At 42.3% G+C, this 19,675-nt stretch overlaps 2 protein-coding genes across 3 annotated transcripts; both read left to right on the top strand.

Moving 5' to 3' along the window:
- Positions 1 to 1,936: 1,936 nt before the first annotated feature.
- arhgef5 (Rho guanine nucleotide exchange factor (GEF) 5) lies at positions 1,937 to 12,856 on the top strand. Of its 2 annotated transcripts, none has more exons than XM_068570419.1 (15): positions 1,937 to 2,084; positions 2,652 to 5,693; positions 6,976 to 7,024; positions 7,313 to 7,362; positions 8,058 to 8,428; positions 9,400 to 9,560; positions 9,668 to 9,820; positions 9,903 to 10,032; positions 10,133 to 10,207; positions 10,338 to 10,427; positions 10,660 to 10,802; positions 10,950 to 11,093; positions 11,204 to 11,274; positions 11,918 to 12,022; positions 12,155 to 12,856. In XM_068570419.1, the coding sequence occupies exons 2-15, from the start codon at positions 2,672 to 2,674 to the stop codon at positions 12,295 to 12,297; spliced, it is 4,707 nt and encodes a 1,568-aa protein (XP_068426520.1). In that variant the 5' UTR covers positions 1,937 to 2,084; positions 2,652 to 2,671; the 3' UTR covers positions 12,298 to 12,856. The 2 variants fall into 2 exon arrangements, with proteins under 2 accessions (XP_068426520.1, XP_068426519.1); XM_068570418.1 differs by having other exon boundaries at positions 2,652 to 6,356.
- A 470-nt stretch (positions 12,857 to 13,326) lies between these two features.
- Positions 13,327 to 18,859, top strand: zgc:92606 (uncharacterized protein LOC100000242 homolog). Its single transcript, XM_068570282.1, has 5 exons — positions 13,327 to 13,532; positions 14,855 to 14,944; positions 15,215 to 15,293; positions 17,736 to 17,854; positions 18,384 to 18,859. The coding sequence occupies exons 2-5, from the start codon at positions 14,855 to 14,857 to the stop codon at positions 18,447 to 18,449; spliced, it is 354 nt and encodes a 117-aa protein (XP_068426383.1). The 5' UTR covers positions 13,327 to 13,532; the 3' UTR covers positions 18,450 to 18,859.
- Positions 18,860 to 19,675: the final 816 nt, after the last annotated feature.

The following is a 19,675-nucleotide window of genomic DNA, read 5'->3' as shown; positions in this document are numbered from 1 at the left end:
ATCATTGTGTGATTTATTGCTGGTTTGTTATGTAACATTGCATTCGTTTTATTTTTGTATAACAAATTACCTGGCTATGATGGCATCTGCTGTCACTGAAACAGCATTTTAATCAAATATTTAGGAAGTTAATACTTGTACTAGAGTACAAGTATACTTCTGTTTTCAATATCAAAGGAAAGGTCTATTGTTATATTAATATTCTCATATAACCATGTAGGTAGCATATTTTGAATCTGAATTACATTTTAGGGTATGCGAACAAAGTAATAAAAGTATATACAGTTCACTGTTTCAATTGCAGCCACAGCACATGATGACCAAAGCTCATTTTCTATACATTTATTTGTGCCTCATCATTCTAAATCACCTGTTAAGCATCTGATCAGATTGATTTCTCTGAAACAATGGGACATTCTTCTTATCATTACCCAGCTTGAATACATTAAAATAAGTATTTAAAATGATAAGATTAAAGATGATTAACGTTCGTCAGTAGCCTGTGTGTTTGCTTAATGCTTTTAACAGTCTGCTCAAGAGGAAACAGTTGAAAAGAAATCCATTGAAGGGTGATTAGTTTGTTCATTTGTTTTTACCGCTCAGCAGCCATCATTGGTATATTGGCATATTGGTATTTACAAATAAAAAACCACATTATGTTTGCAAGTCCCTTGTTAAAGCACATAGATAAAATAAGCAACAAATGTTTAAATTTTCAGAAGGCTTTAGCCGCTTCATTCCTGAGCAGGGAACGCAGATGTAGATAATATATGTACAATATGTTTTTTCAAAAATGTTTAACTATTGCCCGTCCATTTGGTAGACCGAGCTCAAACTAATGCCCTCATTGATACAAATGGACGTATACATTGCAATACAATTCAACAACACCACAAACCACAAAGTCTGCAAATTACCATGTAATTTAATGACCTGAATAATTGTGCGGGAGTGTTTTATTTGACATGATATAGTTTTAGTAAACGGTACCTAATACGCTTGCAACTTGAGATTTTAAATTCATTTGAGTGTAATCTGAATAAGAGAGTCGGGAAATGTATAATTAAGTGAGTGAAAGTAAAGTGAAGTAAAATGTGAGGAGTGCAACAAAACAAAGAAGCAGTAACATTGTCTGTATTTGGTAATGTGGATGACAGAGTGGTGGCGTTCCAAAGGTTTAGATCGCATCAGCACTCAATCAAGGTGGTTAAGCAGTCATCAAAATAAATCATTCACAGATCACACTTGTAAAATGCCCCTCCCTTTGTGTCCTCCTCTGTGATTGCTTCTTCCTTTTTCAATCATCTTAAACAGTTTGGATATTCCTTTCTTCCTCCTCCTTATTACTTCTCATGGGAATGTAGGGGAGTTTTTTTAGGCCTCAGTGAGCTTTCCACCAAACTGTGTGTGTGCCCTTAATTCTCACTTTCTGTCTCCCCTCCCCCACTCTCCCTTGTGTTACCTCAAACCTTCCCTTACCTGGCTGTGTGTGTTGTGCAGACACACCCAGCGACTCCATATCAACCAATCACTGCTCTAAGACAAAGACACCAAGGAGGTGTACTTCCTGTGTTTCGGGAGAAAGGAATGAGGCAGAAGAGAGGAGAGCGGAGAGAGTTGTGTGCTTTATTTTGCCAGGGGGGGCCCACACAGTCGACCACATTGGCTTTAGAGGGGACTTAAGTAGTGCACAGGGTCAACAGACTTTTTCTTGATTTATTAGAGATCTGCCTTAACAGCAACAGCCACAGGGAGGACAAGACAGAGAGAAGGAGGAGGGGAAAGATAAGTGTCAATCTGTTGAAACTTGTTTGGGAATTTGAGAAAGGAGGGGAGGTGGGGCGAGACAGAGAGAGAGGCAGCAAGCGAGGAAAAACAAGGAGAGCTCAGGCGTAAACATTACTTTTGTCACAAGAGCTGAAGCATTGAGAGTTTTGATTGATTTGAAAATGGAGGACTTTTGCTATGTCAGCTAGACATTGTGAAAACAGGGAATTAATCATTGTGTGTTGTGCAATCCCATGCTTTTGAGCTGTGCTGGACCCCACGGGTAGACACAGATATCCCCAGGATACAACATTCAGGTGAGTTGTTTCACTATTTCTTTTTTCATAGACTTAGATGAACACTTGTTCTGTAAATTGCTTCTAGTTTGTGAAGATTTAAATGCAGCGTAGTTATGGTTTACATGTTACATGTCGTGCCTATGTGTCACAGGCCCTCACTTTCTCAAAGACTTCTCTGTACTTTTTGCAAGTCTGTGCTGCATTCTTAGAAAACTGTAAGAGGGTGTCACTTTTTCTCTGGCATGCTCTGCTACTGTAAAGTTATTATCCAACCACTGGCTTTGAATATCACATAGCCTTTGGCTCTAAAGTGTAAAGGCTGCAATGTAGTGCATTTGACAAAATAAGTCAATAACAGACTGAAGACGCAGCATTGTTGCAGCTATCAGGTAGTAGGAACGTCAGAGGAAATTAGTTTGTGAGTATTCACTCTCAACTCTGTGACATTAACTTAATATGTAAAAGGTTGCAGACCGCTCCATATGGCTTAATTTGACCTGCATTTCAGTGTTTTGTCCCCAAAAATAGTTTGACTCTTAATGCTGGATTTCTAAATTGATCATGTGGACCATTGCTTTCTTTTAGGTTCTCCAAATTATGATACAATGGGGACCAAAAGGCCCAGCTGGAGCCTCTTTGACACTTTATCTAATATAAACATATCAAACAGCAAGCTTCAGCCAGGTGGAAAAACCTCACGGGATCCAAGTCCCAGGCCAGCAATGACTGCCCAGTCGGAGCGAGAGAGAGACAGTAAGCGAGAGGAAGACCGGAGGAGCGAGAGAGAAACAGAGAAAAAGAGGGAAAAAGCCAGAAACAAAGATATGGACCCACGTGATCGATATTATGAAAGAGACCGAGCGCCTGCAGCCCGACCAAGAGAGGGAGAAAGAGAGTGGAGGGAGAGAGAAAGGAGGCAGAGAGATGACAGAAGCAGGAACGGGCTGTCACATCTAGAGAAGGAGACTGTGAGAGAGGTAGAAAGGGCGACGAAGAAAGGTGGCACATTTCCAAGGACAAGAAAACGCAGCGCAGATCGTGGTAAGGAAAAGTCATCCACCGCCAAGGAGGATGAGGAGAGGAGAGATAGAAGGCAGAGAGATGGACTGAAAAGAGTAGAGCTAGATGACTGGGAAAGAGAAAGAGAGAGGGCACATCAGAGAGAGAGGTACAGAGAGAGGGAAAGAGATGATATGAGAAGTTGGGGAAAGGAAGAGGGAAAAAACACTGTAGAAGATGAGAAGTCACGAAAGGGAAAAAGATATCTCGAGTCTGATGTTGTTTTACAAGACAGGATGAGAGAAAGGGGTGATTCAAGGGACAGAAGAGAGAGGGATGCAGGGAGAAAGAGAGAGAAGTCAAGGCCAAACATAGGACAGAGGGAGGCCCGGGTGCCTTCGCCTCGCAATCCAAGAGACATTTACCCCGACCAGAAAGACAAAGAAATGACTCAAAGTAGAGTAGGAAGGAGGGACACCCGGAGTGAAGGAGACAGTGACGAGAGAGAGCGGAAGAGGGAAAGAGGGAGATATAAAGAGAGGCAGGAGTTGACATATCAACACAGCAGAAGTGAGGGGGACGATACGGGCAAAACACTGAGGGAGAAAGATCCAGGTGGACAATTATACAGGGAAGGGGACAGGCCGAGATATAGAGATGGGGACAGAGAAGTGGATGTCTCCAGGAGGAAGGGAGGGGAGAAAGATGGGGTGAGATACAGGGATGTGGATCGGCAAGCTGTAAGAGAGGGAGACAGATTGAAGGAAAATGTGACAGATTCGAAATATCACAGGAGAGAAGAAGACAGATACAGACAGTATGAGCAGAGGACAGGTAGGAAAGAGAAGGAAAGAGCAGTTGATCTAAGGTGGGACGATAAGACAGAGGGCAGCCTATCACAAAATGAGACAGCTCCGAGGGCGCCGCCACGAGTCCAGAGCAGCGGAGAGTGGAGTAGCGACATGGACGGAGAGATGAGCTCTCGAAGAGGCAGAGATAGTCATGAAGAGAGAGTATCGGAGAGAGAAAGCACTGCTGAAAGTGACAGAGAAGTTGAAGAACAGAGAAATAAAGCTGCTCAAAGTCAAAGGGAGACGAAAAGAAGTGAGAGGCAAGAGAGAGAGAGGGGTGAGATGACGGAGCAGAGAAGGATGTGGTTAGAGCCACAGAGGGGCAAGAATAGTAAAGACGGGTTTGTCAACAGAGAGAGACACGCAAGGGGGAATGAGAGGAGGAGCGAACAAGAGAGGAGTATGGAGTCACAGGCTGAGTGGGAAAGAGAGGGGCGGCGAGTAAAAGAGGAACCAGATGAGAAGTACTTGGACCAAAGCAGTTACAGGACAAGACAAGAAGGAAGAAATGAGCACAGGGGAGACATTGAGAAGGAGACAAAGGGTGTAAGTGTAGATGGAGAGGAGGTGGATGAAGTGTGGAGAGAAGTAGATAAGGGAGGGAGAGAACATCTGTCTGACAGTGATGAATGGATAGAGGGAAATTGGCTGAGGGACGCAGAGGGAGAGAGTATGACGGATGATACAGAGGACAGTGACGAAGAGGAAAAGGGTGAAAACAGTTATTTGGGCTGCTCTGAGAACAAAGGAGGATGTGAGACAGGGGGGAGGCAAGAGAGAGAAACAATGCTGTCGGGAGAGGAAGCTTTTGTTACCCTATCCAGCGGTGGAGACGACGAGGAGGAGTTTGAGGACTGTCCAGAATTCTTGGAACCTGTCGCCGCCAAGAGGTGCGAGGGAGACGAGGAGAGGGGAAAGGAGCAGGCGGTTAATGAGGAGGACAGGGAGAAGCAGCCGAAGTATGTCTTCTGTGTGATTGGGCAAACGTCACTGTCACAAGGTGATTCAATGGGAGGTGTGGGAAGAGACAACTCAAACACGGAAAGTAGTGATCATTGCAGCGATGAGGCCCCACAGCAACCTCATCGTGATCCGAGTCGGAATTATGAACACCCGATCGTCAACATCCAGGACACAGAGAGCAAGAGTGAGTGTGACACGGAGGAAAGGCCAGCCGCAGGAGAATCAGCTGAAGAGGATGTCAGACACAGAGCGCCGTCAGTAGGCATGAGGAGCAAAGTTGAGAACCCACATGCCGAAATAGGGACGATTAAAAGAGACTCGCAGACTGAACAAGTTCTCACACAGTGGAGAGAGAAAAATAGAGATGGAGAGAGGGAGCAGGCTACGCCAGTCCTGAGGAATCCTTATGAGGACGTTTGTTCTCAGGTGAATTTGGAACAAATTCAACCCATCATGGAAGCAATTAACACCGGAGCAATGAGTCCAGAGGAGGTGGAGGCCATTCGGATTCGAATGAGCGGGGCGTGGAGCATGTCCGAAGAGCCCAAACGGCATTCCCAAGCCCCCCACCTCAAATGGGCCAAAGATGTAGTGCGGGAGATTTTGGGACGTTCAGAGGAAAATGCTGTGGATGAACCAAATGCAGAGGGCAGAAGAAACCAAGAGGTCGACCAGTGCAAGACAGAGATCGAGGATGACAAACAGGAGGAGGATGCGCAACTGACTGGCGAGGTGCCTGTTGTTAAGTTGACAATGCACAAAACGCACTCTGAGCTGGAGGAGGAAGAACCGTTGGAGGTGGAGGGACTGAGAGGTATGGGGCAGAGCCAGAATGACATGCATGCTGACCAGTTCACAGCTATGCATGGTGGTGACACACCTACATACACTCATGCCGACGCACTGTTAGACACAGGAGGGAAGGAGGATCACATTTTGGACACAGAGCCTGAGCCGTCTGGTCTGTTAAAGGAGGCAGCTGTAGAGGAAAAACATAGGGACGAAGGTGAAGAGGTTAAATCATCAGAAATGGAAAAAGAAGTAAAAAAGGAGAAGGAGGTAGAGATGTATTTATCTGTGAGCAACACGCTGTACAAGCCGAACAGCTGCCCCATTCTGAATTATGAAACTGAGTCTGACCTCGGTCCCTCCAGAGAGGGAGAGGGTGGCCAGGAGCTAAAAGACAAAAATGATGAGAGTGAAGAGGAAAGGCAGGGAGAGGAGCCTGAGGAGAAGGGTACAGTGGAGGAGCTGGGAGAGGGACACGAGGTAGACGCCAGAGAGGGACAGGTGTTTGCAGAAAAGAAAGTAGCAGGGGGGACTCTGACGAGCAGCTGCAGCTTCCGAGATTTGGGTCCTGAGGCTCGATTACGAAGAAGGGGGATCCGTAAAACCACTGAAAGAAGGAATGGAGAGCTTGTAGAAGAAGAAGGAAGTGTTGGAAGGGATCGCAGAACCAGAATATTCTCCACAACAGGTAAAAAAAGAAGATGGAGGAGGGAGGCATAGACTGCTTCTGTCTAGTTTCTAATCAAGCAGGATAAAAAATAAAATAAAAACTGCCTTTTAGAGGAAATAACCTTTTTAGATGAAGGCAACATTTCATGTTTTCTTTCCGACAGACAACTTTAATCAGAGGGAATCTTCTACTCATTTCTTGGGAGTTCATGATTTTCGTCAAATTAATCACAGAACCCAAATTCGAAGGATGACATCTAATAGACATCATCAGTCTGCTAATCTGATCACATTACATCAAACTGCGTCACAGTGTTGTGGAGCTCAGGTAGTGGGTGGAGAGAGGTGGAGTTGGGGAAAGTCAGAGAAAGCAAGAAGCATGCGCTGAAAGACTCCAGATGATTCTGCTTTGAGACATAACAAGAGAAGCACACTTTTTGGAAACCGATTAATCTTTTCTGTAATGCTTGTTGGAGCAGGGTTACTAACTAACTAACAATTATTCATTACCTATTTATTTGTTTGTGTTTTCTCTCATTCGTCTAATCTGCCACTGGAGTTCATAGCCACTTCATTTAAATACAGAGCAAGTATGCTGTTGTATAATGTTTCCACGAATGGATACTTTTTTATTTCAGATGACGATGAGGATGATAAAAGCAAAAGCTGGGGAGAAGTAGAGCTGAGGTGAGTGAAACAAATCACATGCACGTTAAAAGGCAGTGTTGGTCAAGAAGTGTCAGATTAATTGTTTGGAGTTCAGTTTTATGTGACAGACTGTTGTAAACTCTATTTAGTATTTGGAAGTAAAACGTTTTTCTGTCAGATATTTTGAATCACTTAGCACAACACTATTTCTGTTGATTCAATACACATGTTGCACGCTAAAGTGCAGTTTATACAGTTTAGTCAACTGTCTCCCAACCAGGTTAATAAATACATTGTTGTTCTTGTGACTCTTTCTTGGCACTGTAGGAATGTTTTGGACACAATTGACAGACGCAAAAGGAATTCAAGGTTTTTCAGTGAGTACCTTTTCCTCCTTTTATTTGTGTTTTAATTCAGGTCATGCAGCTGAAACTCTTTATCCACATGTCGAACGTGATGACTTTAATAATGCCTATTTTGACCCAAAAAGTATATTTAAAAAATCATTTATATTCTATTTGACTTGTTTCTCTTTTTTTCTGAACATTGAGACATTTGATTTATAGTAAACCTAAACATGGTTTATCAGAAAAGCCCATTTGTGCAACACAGTTGCGTGTCCTCTGATAAAATCAGGCTGTGGTCGGGAAAAGCATGACGCAGTTGAGCATTTCCCTTCAGTGTGTGTGATTCATCTCCGAGTTAATACATGCTCTTGGTTATCTGTTACTCTGAAAATATTTCCTCAGACTTGAAATGAAACAAACCAATGAGAAGGAAGTTCACTTTTGGCGTGTGTGTGCGTGTGTGTTTGTATATGTATTACATGTCTGTGCAAGCCAGAGACAGGTTTCTGCAAGTATTCATATCTCCTAACTTGAGACAAAAACAGCTGCTGCTGCAACTTTGCATTCCGACAAGTACGTGTAAAAGGAATGTCAAATGCAAACAGCTCCTCTCGGCTCACACTGGTCCTGTTTTTCTGTCTCTCCACTCTTTCCTTTGCTGCCTGTCTGGTTCAATCATCTCTCCTCTGCTGTCTTTCCTTGTCTCAATTTGTCTTTTTTTTTAGATGCCGCCCAGCTCTACCAGCAGTACAGCGAGGCCGCCCAGGACTTTGAGATCCTGCGTCAGGCTCGCTCCGATGGCATCTCTGTGAACGAGGACCCTGCCCCGTCTCCTGCTCCCTCACCCCCTCCTGCATGCAGACCGCTTCCTCCCCTCCCTGAGTTCCCACACCCTCACTCCTTGTCCCACACGGGCTCCATCACCAGTATCAAAAGCTTGCCTCTCCCTGAGCCCCCCAAGAGTGAAGGCAGGCCTTCTTCCCCACGTCTCTCCATCTCCTTCACACAGTCGTCCACGCTGTGGCGGGAGCTGCCGGGGGTCCGGAACAGCACGGAGCTGGAGGAGCTCACAGAGGACGAGAGGCGGCTACAGGAGGTAACTCGCTGGCTTATTGTACTAATGAGAGTCTCGTCACCGTTTGATGGAAGACATTTTTCATACAGATAGGAGGATGAAGATAGAAACTTCAGTCAATGATTTCCAACTAAATCATGCATTTGCATTTCTTAGGAGCACGCATTGACACTTCAGGGACATTCAGGAGAATAATCCGAGAAATAAAATACACAATGCTTAGCTCTCACTTCAATTTACTTTCTCGTCCAGCTTCAGTGAATGACTTTGATCTTGATTAGGTTGGGATTTATTATTAGAGCAGCTAATACACATGCAACAGTAAATATTAAGCAGCAGTGCAAGAATCAGTGACATGATTTCTGTTTCATTTTCGGCAAAGTTGCACAACATTCTCACCTCAACAGTTGGGAAAATGAATGAAACATTAGAGAAGCTGCTGATGTGAAATGACCCTCCAAAACATTCTGGTTACCCGAAATTCAACTTTGGCAAGTGAATCTCTGAAACAATAAATTCATCTTTCACTGATCTGATGACTTTAAAATTAGTTTTCCTCTCAATCTGCCCTAGTTTTAGAGATTCAATTTATGCGTATTTACCACTTACACCAGAATGACCAGGCGGACTTCTGTGAAAAGACACACAACTCTCATGAATCAGCTTTTCACAGTTTTGAACTCGCATACCAAACCAATAAAATCGTATGAAAAATTCAGTGTTGCCACATCCCAGAATAACCCGGCTATTGATCCACCTTTTATTGGCGGACGAGTGTCTCCTCCCATAAATTGTGATTGTGTAAGCATGTTGTGTTTCTCTCGAACTGTTGGTGCCGTAAATTACACCCATTGTGAAATCTTACTTAGTCACAGCCCTGCACTTGTAAGTAACTGGCAACACAGTAGCTTTGTTGTTATACTTGACTGTGTAGCAGCTCTTGTTGTAGCTGACTCAGTGTGTTCATCTTTTCTTTCACTTATTTTTTCTAGGTGAGATTTGAGGTGGTGACCTCAGAAGCCTCCTACTGCCGGAGTTTGGACATTGTTGTTGAACACTTTGTAAAGTCCAAACAGCTGGGGGCGCTGTTGACTACTCAGGACAGGAACTGGCTGTTTTCGCGGCTTGCTGATGTTCGTGCCATCAGCCACAGGTCAGAGACGTCCACATTTACACACATAAAACATGCATGAAGTGATTCAGGTACCATTACACAAATCTGTTGGAGAAATAAGGTGAGATTGTTGATTTTTGTTTCAGTTTTCTATCAAAGTTGGAGGAACGGGTGGAAACTGACATTATAAACTTCACCGTGTGTGATATCATCGCTCGGCACTGTCAGCGGTTCAAAATGGTTTATGTCCCCTACCTCACCAACCAGTCCTATCAGGACGCCACCTTCCAGAGACTCATGTAAGCCACTCAGTCAAGCTTTTCTGTTCAGCTATCGTTTCTTTTTATCTTTCTATGGATTCAATTGATCTTTTTCCTTCAGGAATGAGAATGCAGGGTTCAGGCGAATTGTGGAGAAATTAGAGAGGAGTCCTGTTTGTCAGAGGCTTCCTCTCCGTTCCTTTCTCGTCCTTCCCTTCCAGAGGATAACAAGGATTAAACTGCTGGTCCAGGTGTGTGTTTTTGTGTGTGAATTTCTGAAACGGCAAAGCTTGATGGTTCACAACATTTGTCTATCTCACTTTAACACTTTAACACGTTGTTTCTGTCCAGAACATTGTGAAGAGAACCACTCCTGGTACTACAGAGGCGACTCAAGCCATCAAATCTTTAAAACTTCTGGAGAAGGTACAGTAACATCCTCTTTACACTTGACATGAACAGATAGCAATATTATAATATAGTTGACAAATCTCTTGGCTATCTAGATCCCCTTGGTGACAAACTTATCTTTTTATTTCATGTATTGCTCCTTCAGCTGATTCAAGAGAGTAACGACAGCATCACTCAGATGAAAAGCATTGAGTCGCTGGTCTTTCTCAGTGCCAAGGTGGACTTTGAATGCAGGGTAAGCGATGGCTTCTGGGGACAAAATCAATGGGCTCACATTGTGATGAAATGATCATAATATGACTAATTTCATTCAAACAGTAATTAAAAGCTAAGAAAATAACTGAGCTTTATTTTAAAAACAGATTGATGATTGATTAATTGCATTGGACAATTATTTGACATTTGATTTTGCACATTTGTAACATATTATGATATATAAAAAATAATATGTGTTTGTGTTGTTACAGACTCTTCCACTGATCAGTCAGTCTCGGAGGCTGGTGCGGGAAGGGCCGGTCACCGAACTGATGGATTTCTCTCTAAAGGAAACTGAGAGGAATGTTTATTTGCACCTATTCAATGACTACTTGCTACTTTCACTACAAAAAGAGTGAGTCAACCAACATGTTTCAATAATCCCTTACCATTTCCTACATCCTGTTTTCCTCATATCCGCAGACCTCTATCATCCCTTCAATCTTATCACAGTCTTTCCTTCCGCCATCTCATTTCTTGTTTGTGCTTCCTCCGCTTCCAGAGGGGGACGGTTTACAGTAATAGACCACTGTCCTGTATCAGACCTGCGTGCCGAGAACTGCCGTGTCAAACTTCACTCCTTGCAGAAGAACCTGTTCCGGCTGCACATGACAAACAGAACCCTGCTGCTACGGAATGAAACACAGTAAGAGACAGAGACTGTATAGCAGGGAAGGACTGTGAGCCATTTGTGAAGTCACAAGGTGGAAAATGTTGCAGATAATAAACTTGTCCTTTTTCTTTTTCTTTCTTTAGGAGCGACAAGCTACGTTGGATATCCGCCGTTTCCTGGCCGCATCCTGAAATAGATTTTTCTGCCGCACAAGGTGAAGTGTGCCATCAGTTTTAGACATTGCAAAATGCTAAGCTGTTGAAATCCTTGCCTTATTCACTCCTCCTGATGCATTCCTCGCATAATAAACATTAAAGTGCAATGAGGACAGGTGTTCAAGTTTAAAAATTATCAAGTGGTCACATGGCATGTCAACACTGCCCACTGAAAGTATTGAAGAGTTTTTCGGAAAAATGGTGACACGGTACAATTTTGGGTCAACTTTTGAAATTGTGCACACATAGCACATGGCAAAAAAGAAAAATATAGTGCTCATAGTACACAATTCAAAATGCAGTGAACTTCTATTAGAAGCAAAATTAATCTTTTGGGTTCAGTGCACCATAACTGAGTGCCAGTGCGTTGGAGAGTCCCGTGTATTACTACTTATAGTACTCCAGGTTTAGAATTTCTAATATGTTCTGACTTTGTTTACCATCACTGCATGGAATGTGATAAAGACCGAGTATACCCACACAGGTGTCTTCAATTACCTGGTTGGAATGACATGACTTCAATAAAGTCAATGCACTAACCAAAGAACAGTTTTTACAATCCGAGCATTACATGGTTGGCGTTATTGATCGATGCTTCTTTATGATTGTAGGTCTAACTTCTGTCCTCTTTTGCCCTTACAGATTTTAAACAGATGCAGTGTATCCGAGCTATTGTTTCCCAGCAGCCCGATGAGCTGTCGTTGGAAAAAGCTGATATCATTCTCGTGCACCAACAGAGCAGTGACCGTAAGATCATCACACTACATTTGTCATCATTCCCTTGTGGAAAGTGTGATTCACCAATGTAATATATGCAGCAGGGTATTATTAGTGATAAGCATTCATTTGATTTTTTGGGGATTCTATTTTTTCTCCCAGATTGGGTAGAGGGGACCAGACTGTCCGATCGTCATCGTGGATGGGTGCCTCAGTCACATTTGGAAACCATAACCAACTCGAGAGTCCGGCAACGCAACCTGGAAGATGCCCTCAAACTGACAACTGCCACAGCTGCTGTTTGACCGGATGCTCCGACTAAATCGAAGCGAGTCCTGGATGCACCTTAAAGGACTCTCAATTATCTGCTACAAACTGCTGATAACTGGAGTACGGACATTTAGTGCCCCAAATTGAGCATTCTATTGTTCACAATTGTGCAGCAACTGAGGTGCTGTAAGAATGCATGTAGCTTTGGGTCTCACTTGTTTCACTCAGTGGTACAATATATTGCTGTTGGAGCAATCCGTGAACTGCTGAGGCCTGCCTGAAAGACATTGAGGACATTGTGACCCTCTTAAGTGTTATCTACAGTACATTACACACATTATGTGTGCTGTATTAAATCAATACACTGTTTTAGGATACTTTGTTTGTTTGTCTTTTATAGGGAAATCACTTTGTTTCCCCCAATAATTCTGTGCTTTGAAAATGTGTTATTTGTGTATATTACTGAGAATCTAACAATTAAGTGTAAGGTGTATGTATTGTAAAGTTGGCTGCTTCAGAGCTGAAATAGATCATGATCAAAATGTAAAAGATAATGTACAGAGACAGTGAAGACATTTCAATAAATTCAGATTGGTGGACTAAATATATTTTGACACACGTGCATTTATTAAGAGTGTACAGTGGCTTATTATCTTTACCATAGAAACTGTTTTGGTCTTTTGTAAATAGAACTGTTACACATTGTACTCAGCAATGTTGCACGTGCAACGCGAGTTTTTACTGTGAGTGGGGTGTGTTTTCTGACATGTGTCGACAAGAGTTGTACAGAAGAAAGAAAACGTGCAGATATTGCACGTAGCCAGGCTGGGGCGTGACCGTGGGCGTGACCCCAACCTCGGCCTGAGCCTTTCCAGGACCTGCTATTGGTTATTTGTACCCTCATTCAGAAAAAACGGATAGACGGACAGCATGACTCATCCAATGAAATCACTGTAAATCAGCACCTCTTAGGAAAGCTCCGCCTCAAACTTGCCTTTGCTTTCCTCTGAATGGACACATTCCGCTGTCAATCTACGTGCTCGTCGCTGATTGGTCACAGATGTAGTGGGCGGACGTTGCAGTATTTGTTGTTGTCGTTCAGCAGAGTAAGGAGACCCGTCGACATCTTGCAAATCGAACGTATTCCCCTAGATTTGAACGCTATTTTTTTTTTTACCCAAGGCATTAGTTTGAGATACTTCACGTGGAAGTGGAGTAAATCCGGATTGTGTCACGTTTTGAGTGAAACTATTTGTTGTCTGCGTCAAAGGTATGTAAACTGTGACGCCTTGTTGCTACCACAGAGCATTCCCGAAGATAGCTAGCGAGGTAAACAGCTGATTTCGGAAACAGTAAACAAAAACACGCCGCCCTTCACGCAATTTGAACTTAGAGATGAATCCTCACGATTCGTGTTGTTAGTTTGGACATTTTTTTAACCAGTTATAAATTGAACGCAAGTTACCTCCGCTGATCTTTGACGTTGTTGTGAAAAGTGACGTGGGCCGTGGCCTCTCTTCAAAACAATGCAACCTGAACGTCGTGACCACGACGATCAGTACAGTACAAGAAGTCGGATGTGTGTGTGTGTGTGTGTGTGTGTGTGTGTGTGTGTGTGTGTGTGTGTGTGTGTGTGTGTGTACGCGCGTGCGTGCGTGTGTGTGTGTGTAGGGGCACGCATGAATGTTTTCATCGTTTGCGCCTCGTTACCCGTCGGTACTGTTGTTTACTTCACCCACAGCTCATGATCCTGGCTGTATATTTGAGGTTGTTGACATGAAATAGACCTGTGGTTTAAAACAGCTCCTATTTCTAGTGTGTGGAATAGGGGAAAATCCTTAAATAACGCTATATTTGACAAATTTATTGACAAATATTTATATATTTGTCAATATGTCTACTGTATATTCATATACTGTATACTGTATATTTTCTGGAAATCCAATATTATTTCAATTTATTGATATAATAATCAGATGAGAGTGGTTGTTTGTTTTCGACCAATTCCGATTTCGACTTCAATTCACAATGACGTGATGGAGAAAATACTCTCATTTGAGAAGCTGGAAATACGATAAAAAAAATTAAAAAAATTCTCTCGCTATTTTAGTTTTACCTTGACTGAAGTGTTTAATCAATTATCAAAATTAATGTGGTTTATTTTTTTAATGACGATCGATTGACAGATTAATTGACTAGTCACAAATCCCATCACACACTTACATCACATTAATGACACCATCCCGTCAATCCATAAATACCACTAAGCTGTCATGCACCATGGTACTGTAACTGTTGTTGAATCAATCAACAACGACATAATTTATTTATGATTTATGATAACTCCTTTAAAACTTTGAAACAACCTGATTTAAAAAGGGATGAGCTATCCTCAAAACACTTGATTAAAAGTGGCATACCTCTCATCTCGCAATAAACAACACTGTGATCTTTATCAATATCTCTTGTTGGCTAAAGCAACTGGTTGGTAAAGTCAGCCGGTTCTCTTTCTCCTTTGTCTGCTCGGTAAATACGTCTTTTGTTCGTGGACTTAATGTTTTTCTTGTGTTGTTTGTTTCCCTGTGTTTTCAGATGGGCAGTCAGTACCAGCGCTCAGTCCCACTAGAGGTGAGGAGAGCAGAAGGAGAGAGAGTTCGGGCCAAGCATCCTGACAAGATACCGGTCAGTATGACATCTGGTTAAAAACTGCTTGCATTCCCCCGAGTGACCTTGAATCGAAACTGGGTTAGGAAGTTATGAATGATAATAGAAAAGTAACCTTAACTTCTTTTTTCCTAAGCTAGTTCCCCCAAATAAAAGTTTCAATTTTAATTTGTATTATTTCAACTGTAATAGTAATAGTAGTGTGAATGAATTGGTTGTTGTTTAGATTTTGGCACATGAACACATTCTTTTCCCTTCCGAGTGACAACTGACTTTTTTTTTAACCAGATCATTGTGGAGAGGGCCACGAGGTCACGAGCTCCTGAACTGGACAAGAAGAAATACCTCGTGCCCTCAGATTTAACAGGTGAAAAACATAAAACACATTCAAAAAGCTTCTTCCATCGAGCAACCACACAAGCTCGGCAGCTGCGACTTGGACGAGACCAATTCAAGTTTAAATGGCCAGCGAACTTTCTGCTGATTCAGCATCTGAACCAAGACTCACCCACCATGCTGCCAGGAAGCTAAAGTTTCACCCCACCCGCCCACTCCTTCCTCTTTTAGCTTACTGTCTTTACTGCTGCTACAATAGAGACTGATAGTTGTCTTGATATGTATGTTGACTAAATGTTCTGAATGAATGAAAATGAATGAATGAAAAGTATTATTATTAATCTCCAAGGAGAATTTTTTTTGTCATAGTAGCAGCATCCCACACTTACAGACATCCAATGAAATAAACTAAGCTAAACACACAGATAAAATAAAATAAATAATAACAGGAACAGGGATAACAGATATATACAAAATAAGAAATAAATATATATATGTAAGCAAATGAAATGATACTCATACATACACATATATATATATATATATATATATATATATATATATATATATATATATATATATATGCATAGAAACATATACATAACAAATAACTGCGGTGTATTCAGAGATTAAATTAAATGCAAACGGAAATTAAATTAAATGCAGTGTATTCAGGGGGTTAGATTAAATTAAATGTAAACAGAGTGCAAACAGACAGTGGACAGTGAAAATTAGTCCCCGGATCTGGACTCGAGGGATTTATTGTAGAGTCTTATTGCCGTGGGCAGGAATGCTTTCCTGTAGCGGTCCTTGTGGCAGCGGAGCGTGATGACTCTTTTTGAGAAAGTGCTCCGCTGACCCTGCAGGAGCTGGTGGAGAGGGTGGTCCGAGTTGTCCAATATGGACAATAGTTTTTTTAGTGCCCTCCTCTCCACCACCTGTTCCAAATGCTCCTGCTTGCAGCCGATGATGGAGCCAGCTTTCTTAACCAGCTTGTTAAGTTTGTTGGTGTCACCGGCTCCAATGCTGCTCCCCCAGCAGACAATGGCGAAGTGCAAGACACTGTCCACAACCGACTGATAAAACAACTCCAGCATCTTGCTGCACACATTGAAGGATCGAAGCTTCCTCAGGAAAAAGAGTCGACTCATCCTCTCTTGTAGGCAGCGTCGATGTAGGCCTTCCAGTTCAGTCGGCTGTCGATGGAGACACCCAGGTACTTGTACTCCTCCACCATGTCCACGTCCTCTCCCAGGACGCTCAGAGGTCTCGGAGCTGTCGTCTTCCTCCTGAAGTCGACCACCATCTCTCTGGTCTTGCTCACGTTCAGAAGCAGGTGATTCTCGCCGGCCCACTCCACAAAGTCACTCGCCACTGCCCTGTACTCCTCCTCCCGTCCATCCCTAATACACCCGACCACTGCAGAGTCATCAGAGTACTTCTGCAGATGGCATGACCCCGTGTTGTACTGGAAGTCATTTGTGTACAGGGTGAACAGGAAGGGGGACAGAACAGTACCTTGTGGGGCTCCAGCATCACTGACCACCGTTTCAGACAACACACGGCCCATTCTCACAAACTGTGGTCTGCCTGTGAGGTAGTCAGTGATCCAGGAGATGGTGGACGAGTCTACCCCCACCCCCCGCAGCTTCTCACTCAGTAGCAATGGTTGAATGGTGTTAAATGCACTGGAGAAGTCAAAGAAAGTGACTCTCACAGAGACACCGGTTCCATCCAGGTGCGACTGAGCTCGTTGCAGCAGGTAGATGATGGCGTCGTCCACTCCCACATGGGGCTGGTAAGCAAATTGCAGAGGGTCCAGCGACGATTTCACCTGCGGCCTGAGGTGGGCCAAGACCAGCCTCTCCAGCATCTTCATCACGTGGGAAGTGAGGGCAACTGCTCGGTTCTTTTAAAAAAAAAAACAAAAACCTATGCACTTTCTTATTATCTGTAATCACTTTATGTTGGACAGGTGAGGAACAGGTACATATTTTAAAATCTTCTGTATGTTTGCACATGTGGAAGAATTGACATTAAAGCTGTCTTTGACTTTGACTTCTGAAGATGGATCCGTCAGTCGCTGTAGTGATGCAGCTGGCAAATGGAGGTTGACACTAATCGGCCTTCCTCTTCTCTTGCTCTGATATTCTTTTTTTTTTTTACACCAGATATTTTGATGTACTGTGTATACTTGGTATAAAAGTGGTATTGTGCGTGTTAGCTCACTGTCATTGTTCACTGAATGTAACTGAGCCATAATTTATGTTATAATTCCACCTTGCAAATTGTCATTCATATGTTTTTTGTCTTTCTGATTGAATCTGATTATAGTTCTCTTAAAACTGCTTTTTTTTCTGTCTCAAGATTGACTCGTGACCTGGTCATATGACACACTTGCTTGTTTTGTTTCGATGGTTATGAAATGACCCTTGCTGACCCTCGCTTGCTTTCTTTTTTCTTTTCTTTTCAGTGGGCCAGTTGTGCTTCATGATTCGTCAGCGTGTGTCTTTAAGACCAGAGGAGGCACTCTTCTTCTTCGTCAACAACTCCCTTCCCCCATCCAGTTCCCCTCTCTCAGCTGTGTATGAGGTAACTGCGTCCATCCAGACACATGTTTACTCGCACATGATCAGTACAAATATATTTTGCTATTTAAATGTGTTTGCCCGCAGCTGCAGAAATGCAAAGTTTCCCCTCTTGACCAGAAACGTCTTCGATGCTAAACCGATCTGCTTATACGGCGATGTTTCTTTGCTTTTTTAATCTCACGTATAGTCTGCCAGTAACCGCATGCAAATTGAAAAAAAAGAAGAAGAAATCGGACCTACTTATTGCCACATTTTGAAAATTAAACGGGACGTTTGTTCTTTTGTGTGTATTTTGATGTTGATAAAGGCTAAGAATATATAAAGCCAGCACATATTTAATCATTTTTGGATGTGAAAATAAATCAAGATTCCCAAGTAATCAAATGAAGCCAACCGATAAAAGCATTTATCGTATAAAATAGTAAGTTTGTTTAGCCAATAGAGTCAGTTTAGTTGTGTCAGCCGATAAGCACTCTCACACACTTGTTGTGCTGAATTACTAATTTGTGTCTTTTTTTGTTGTGTTCCAGGAGCACCATGAAGAAGACTTGTTTCTCTACATGACATACAGCAATGAGAGCGTGTACGGTGCCTGACGCAGGACAAAAGACTGGAAAGGGAGAGAGAGAATGAGAGGAGACAAAGTGAGAGTTAAGGCTGTTTGTTGCAATGCATCTCACCATTATTATTCTCTATATTAGTTTTGATAAGCAACTACAGTACACGGTGGAAGAAAGGCTTTGCGCCGGTAAAGTTAACCTTTGTCAGTATTTCGGGAACAGCGTAATGCATTTAAGTTCAGTTCAAGTTATGTTGATTACTTACTTGGTGAAAGAGGAAGGATGAAAAGAAAGAACAAATGCATTTCAAAACAACATTATTAAAATGATGTAAAGAGCTCTCATGATCTTTCTCAGTCATCTGTATTTATGCAAATATTTTTTTTTTTTGTAAATTAATATCAAACTTTTTCTGGGAAATAAAGTGGAAATGCACAACTTTACAATCTGTCTGTTTTAGTGTCTCCATCTGCCTCATCGGCGGTTTTAGACGTCAGTAGGAAAAGAACCTTAACCTTTTGGGGACCATGCTCCTGAGGGAGCAGCTTCTCAAAGTTCACCATGTTCAAGTAGTCGTACAAACCTTAAATTATTTATACATTTTTCTTTTTTTTGTTGTGAAAAATATGTATATTTTCAAATAAATCACTATAACATATTTTCACCATAACTATAAATATCCTGCATAATCTAAACAAGATTGGCCAAAAATGCTTTTCAAGTGGTTTCCGACATGTTTAAAATGTGTGCTTTAGACCCTGACCAATGTCCCACATACTAATAACATCTTTGTTGGAAAAAACAGGGCCTAAATAACCAGGATCTGCAATAACAAACACAGAAAAAGAAAGTGCTGGCCTGATTCCGGATGCGTTCTCTTCGGGAGTTTCCGCCTGTTCTGTCTAATAACAGCAAACCGGGAAATGTAAGTCAGTGTTAAAAAAAAGAATTCTGCCTTTTTGGGAACTTTAAGGTAATAGTTGGGCTGGATGGATTTGGATTCTTGTGTTAGACTCCTACAAGCTCGGACGGGTATGTGTATGTTTTTATTTTTTAAATCCGACGTTGTAAAGGGTACTTAATAGGGATTTTGTGAAACCTTACGGGTGACGCGGAAAGTTGACTTAGCTGACGGCGAGTCGTTGCAAAGTGCAAAAACTTCACGATTACTTTTATTATTTTGTACAGAGTCAATGTCTTCTCAAAAGGGTTGCCGTATTGTAGCAACGTGAAATTACGTAAAAGAACAATGTGGTTGTTGC

This window comes from Clinocottus analis, unplaced genomic scaffold, assembly GCF_023055335.1.
Source record: "Clinocottus analis isolate CAN_PGR_092001 unplaced genomic scaffold, fCliAna1.0.p SCAF_9, whole genome shotgun sequence".
Classification (NCBI taxonomy): domain Eukaryota; kingdom Metazoa; phylum Chordata; class Actinopteri; order Perciformes; family Cottidae; genus Clinocottus; species Clinocottus analis.
The sequence above is the reverse complement of the archived record's forward strand: the minus strand, read 5'-3'. Positions and strand labels throughout refer to the sequence as shown.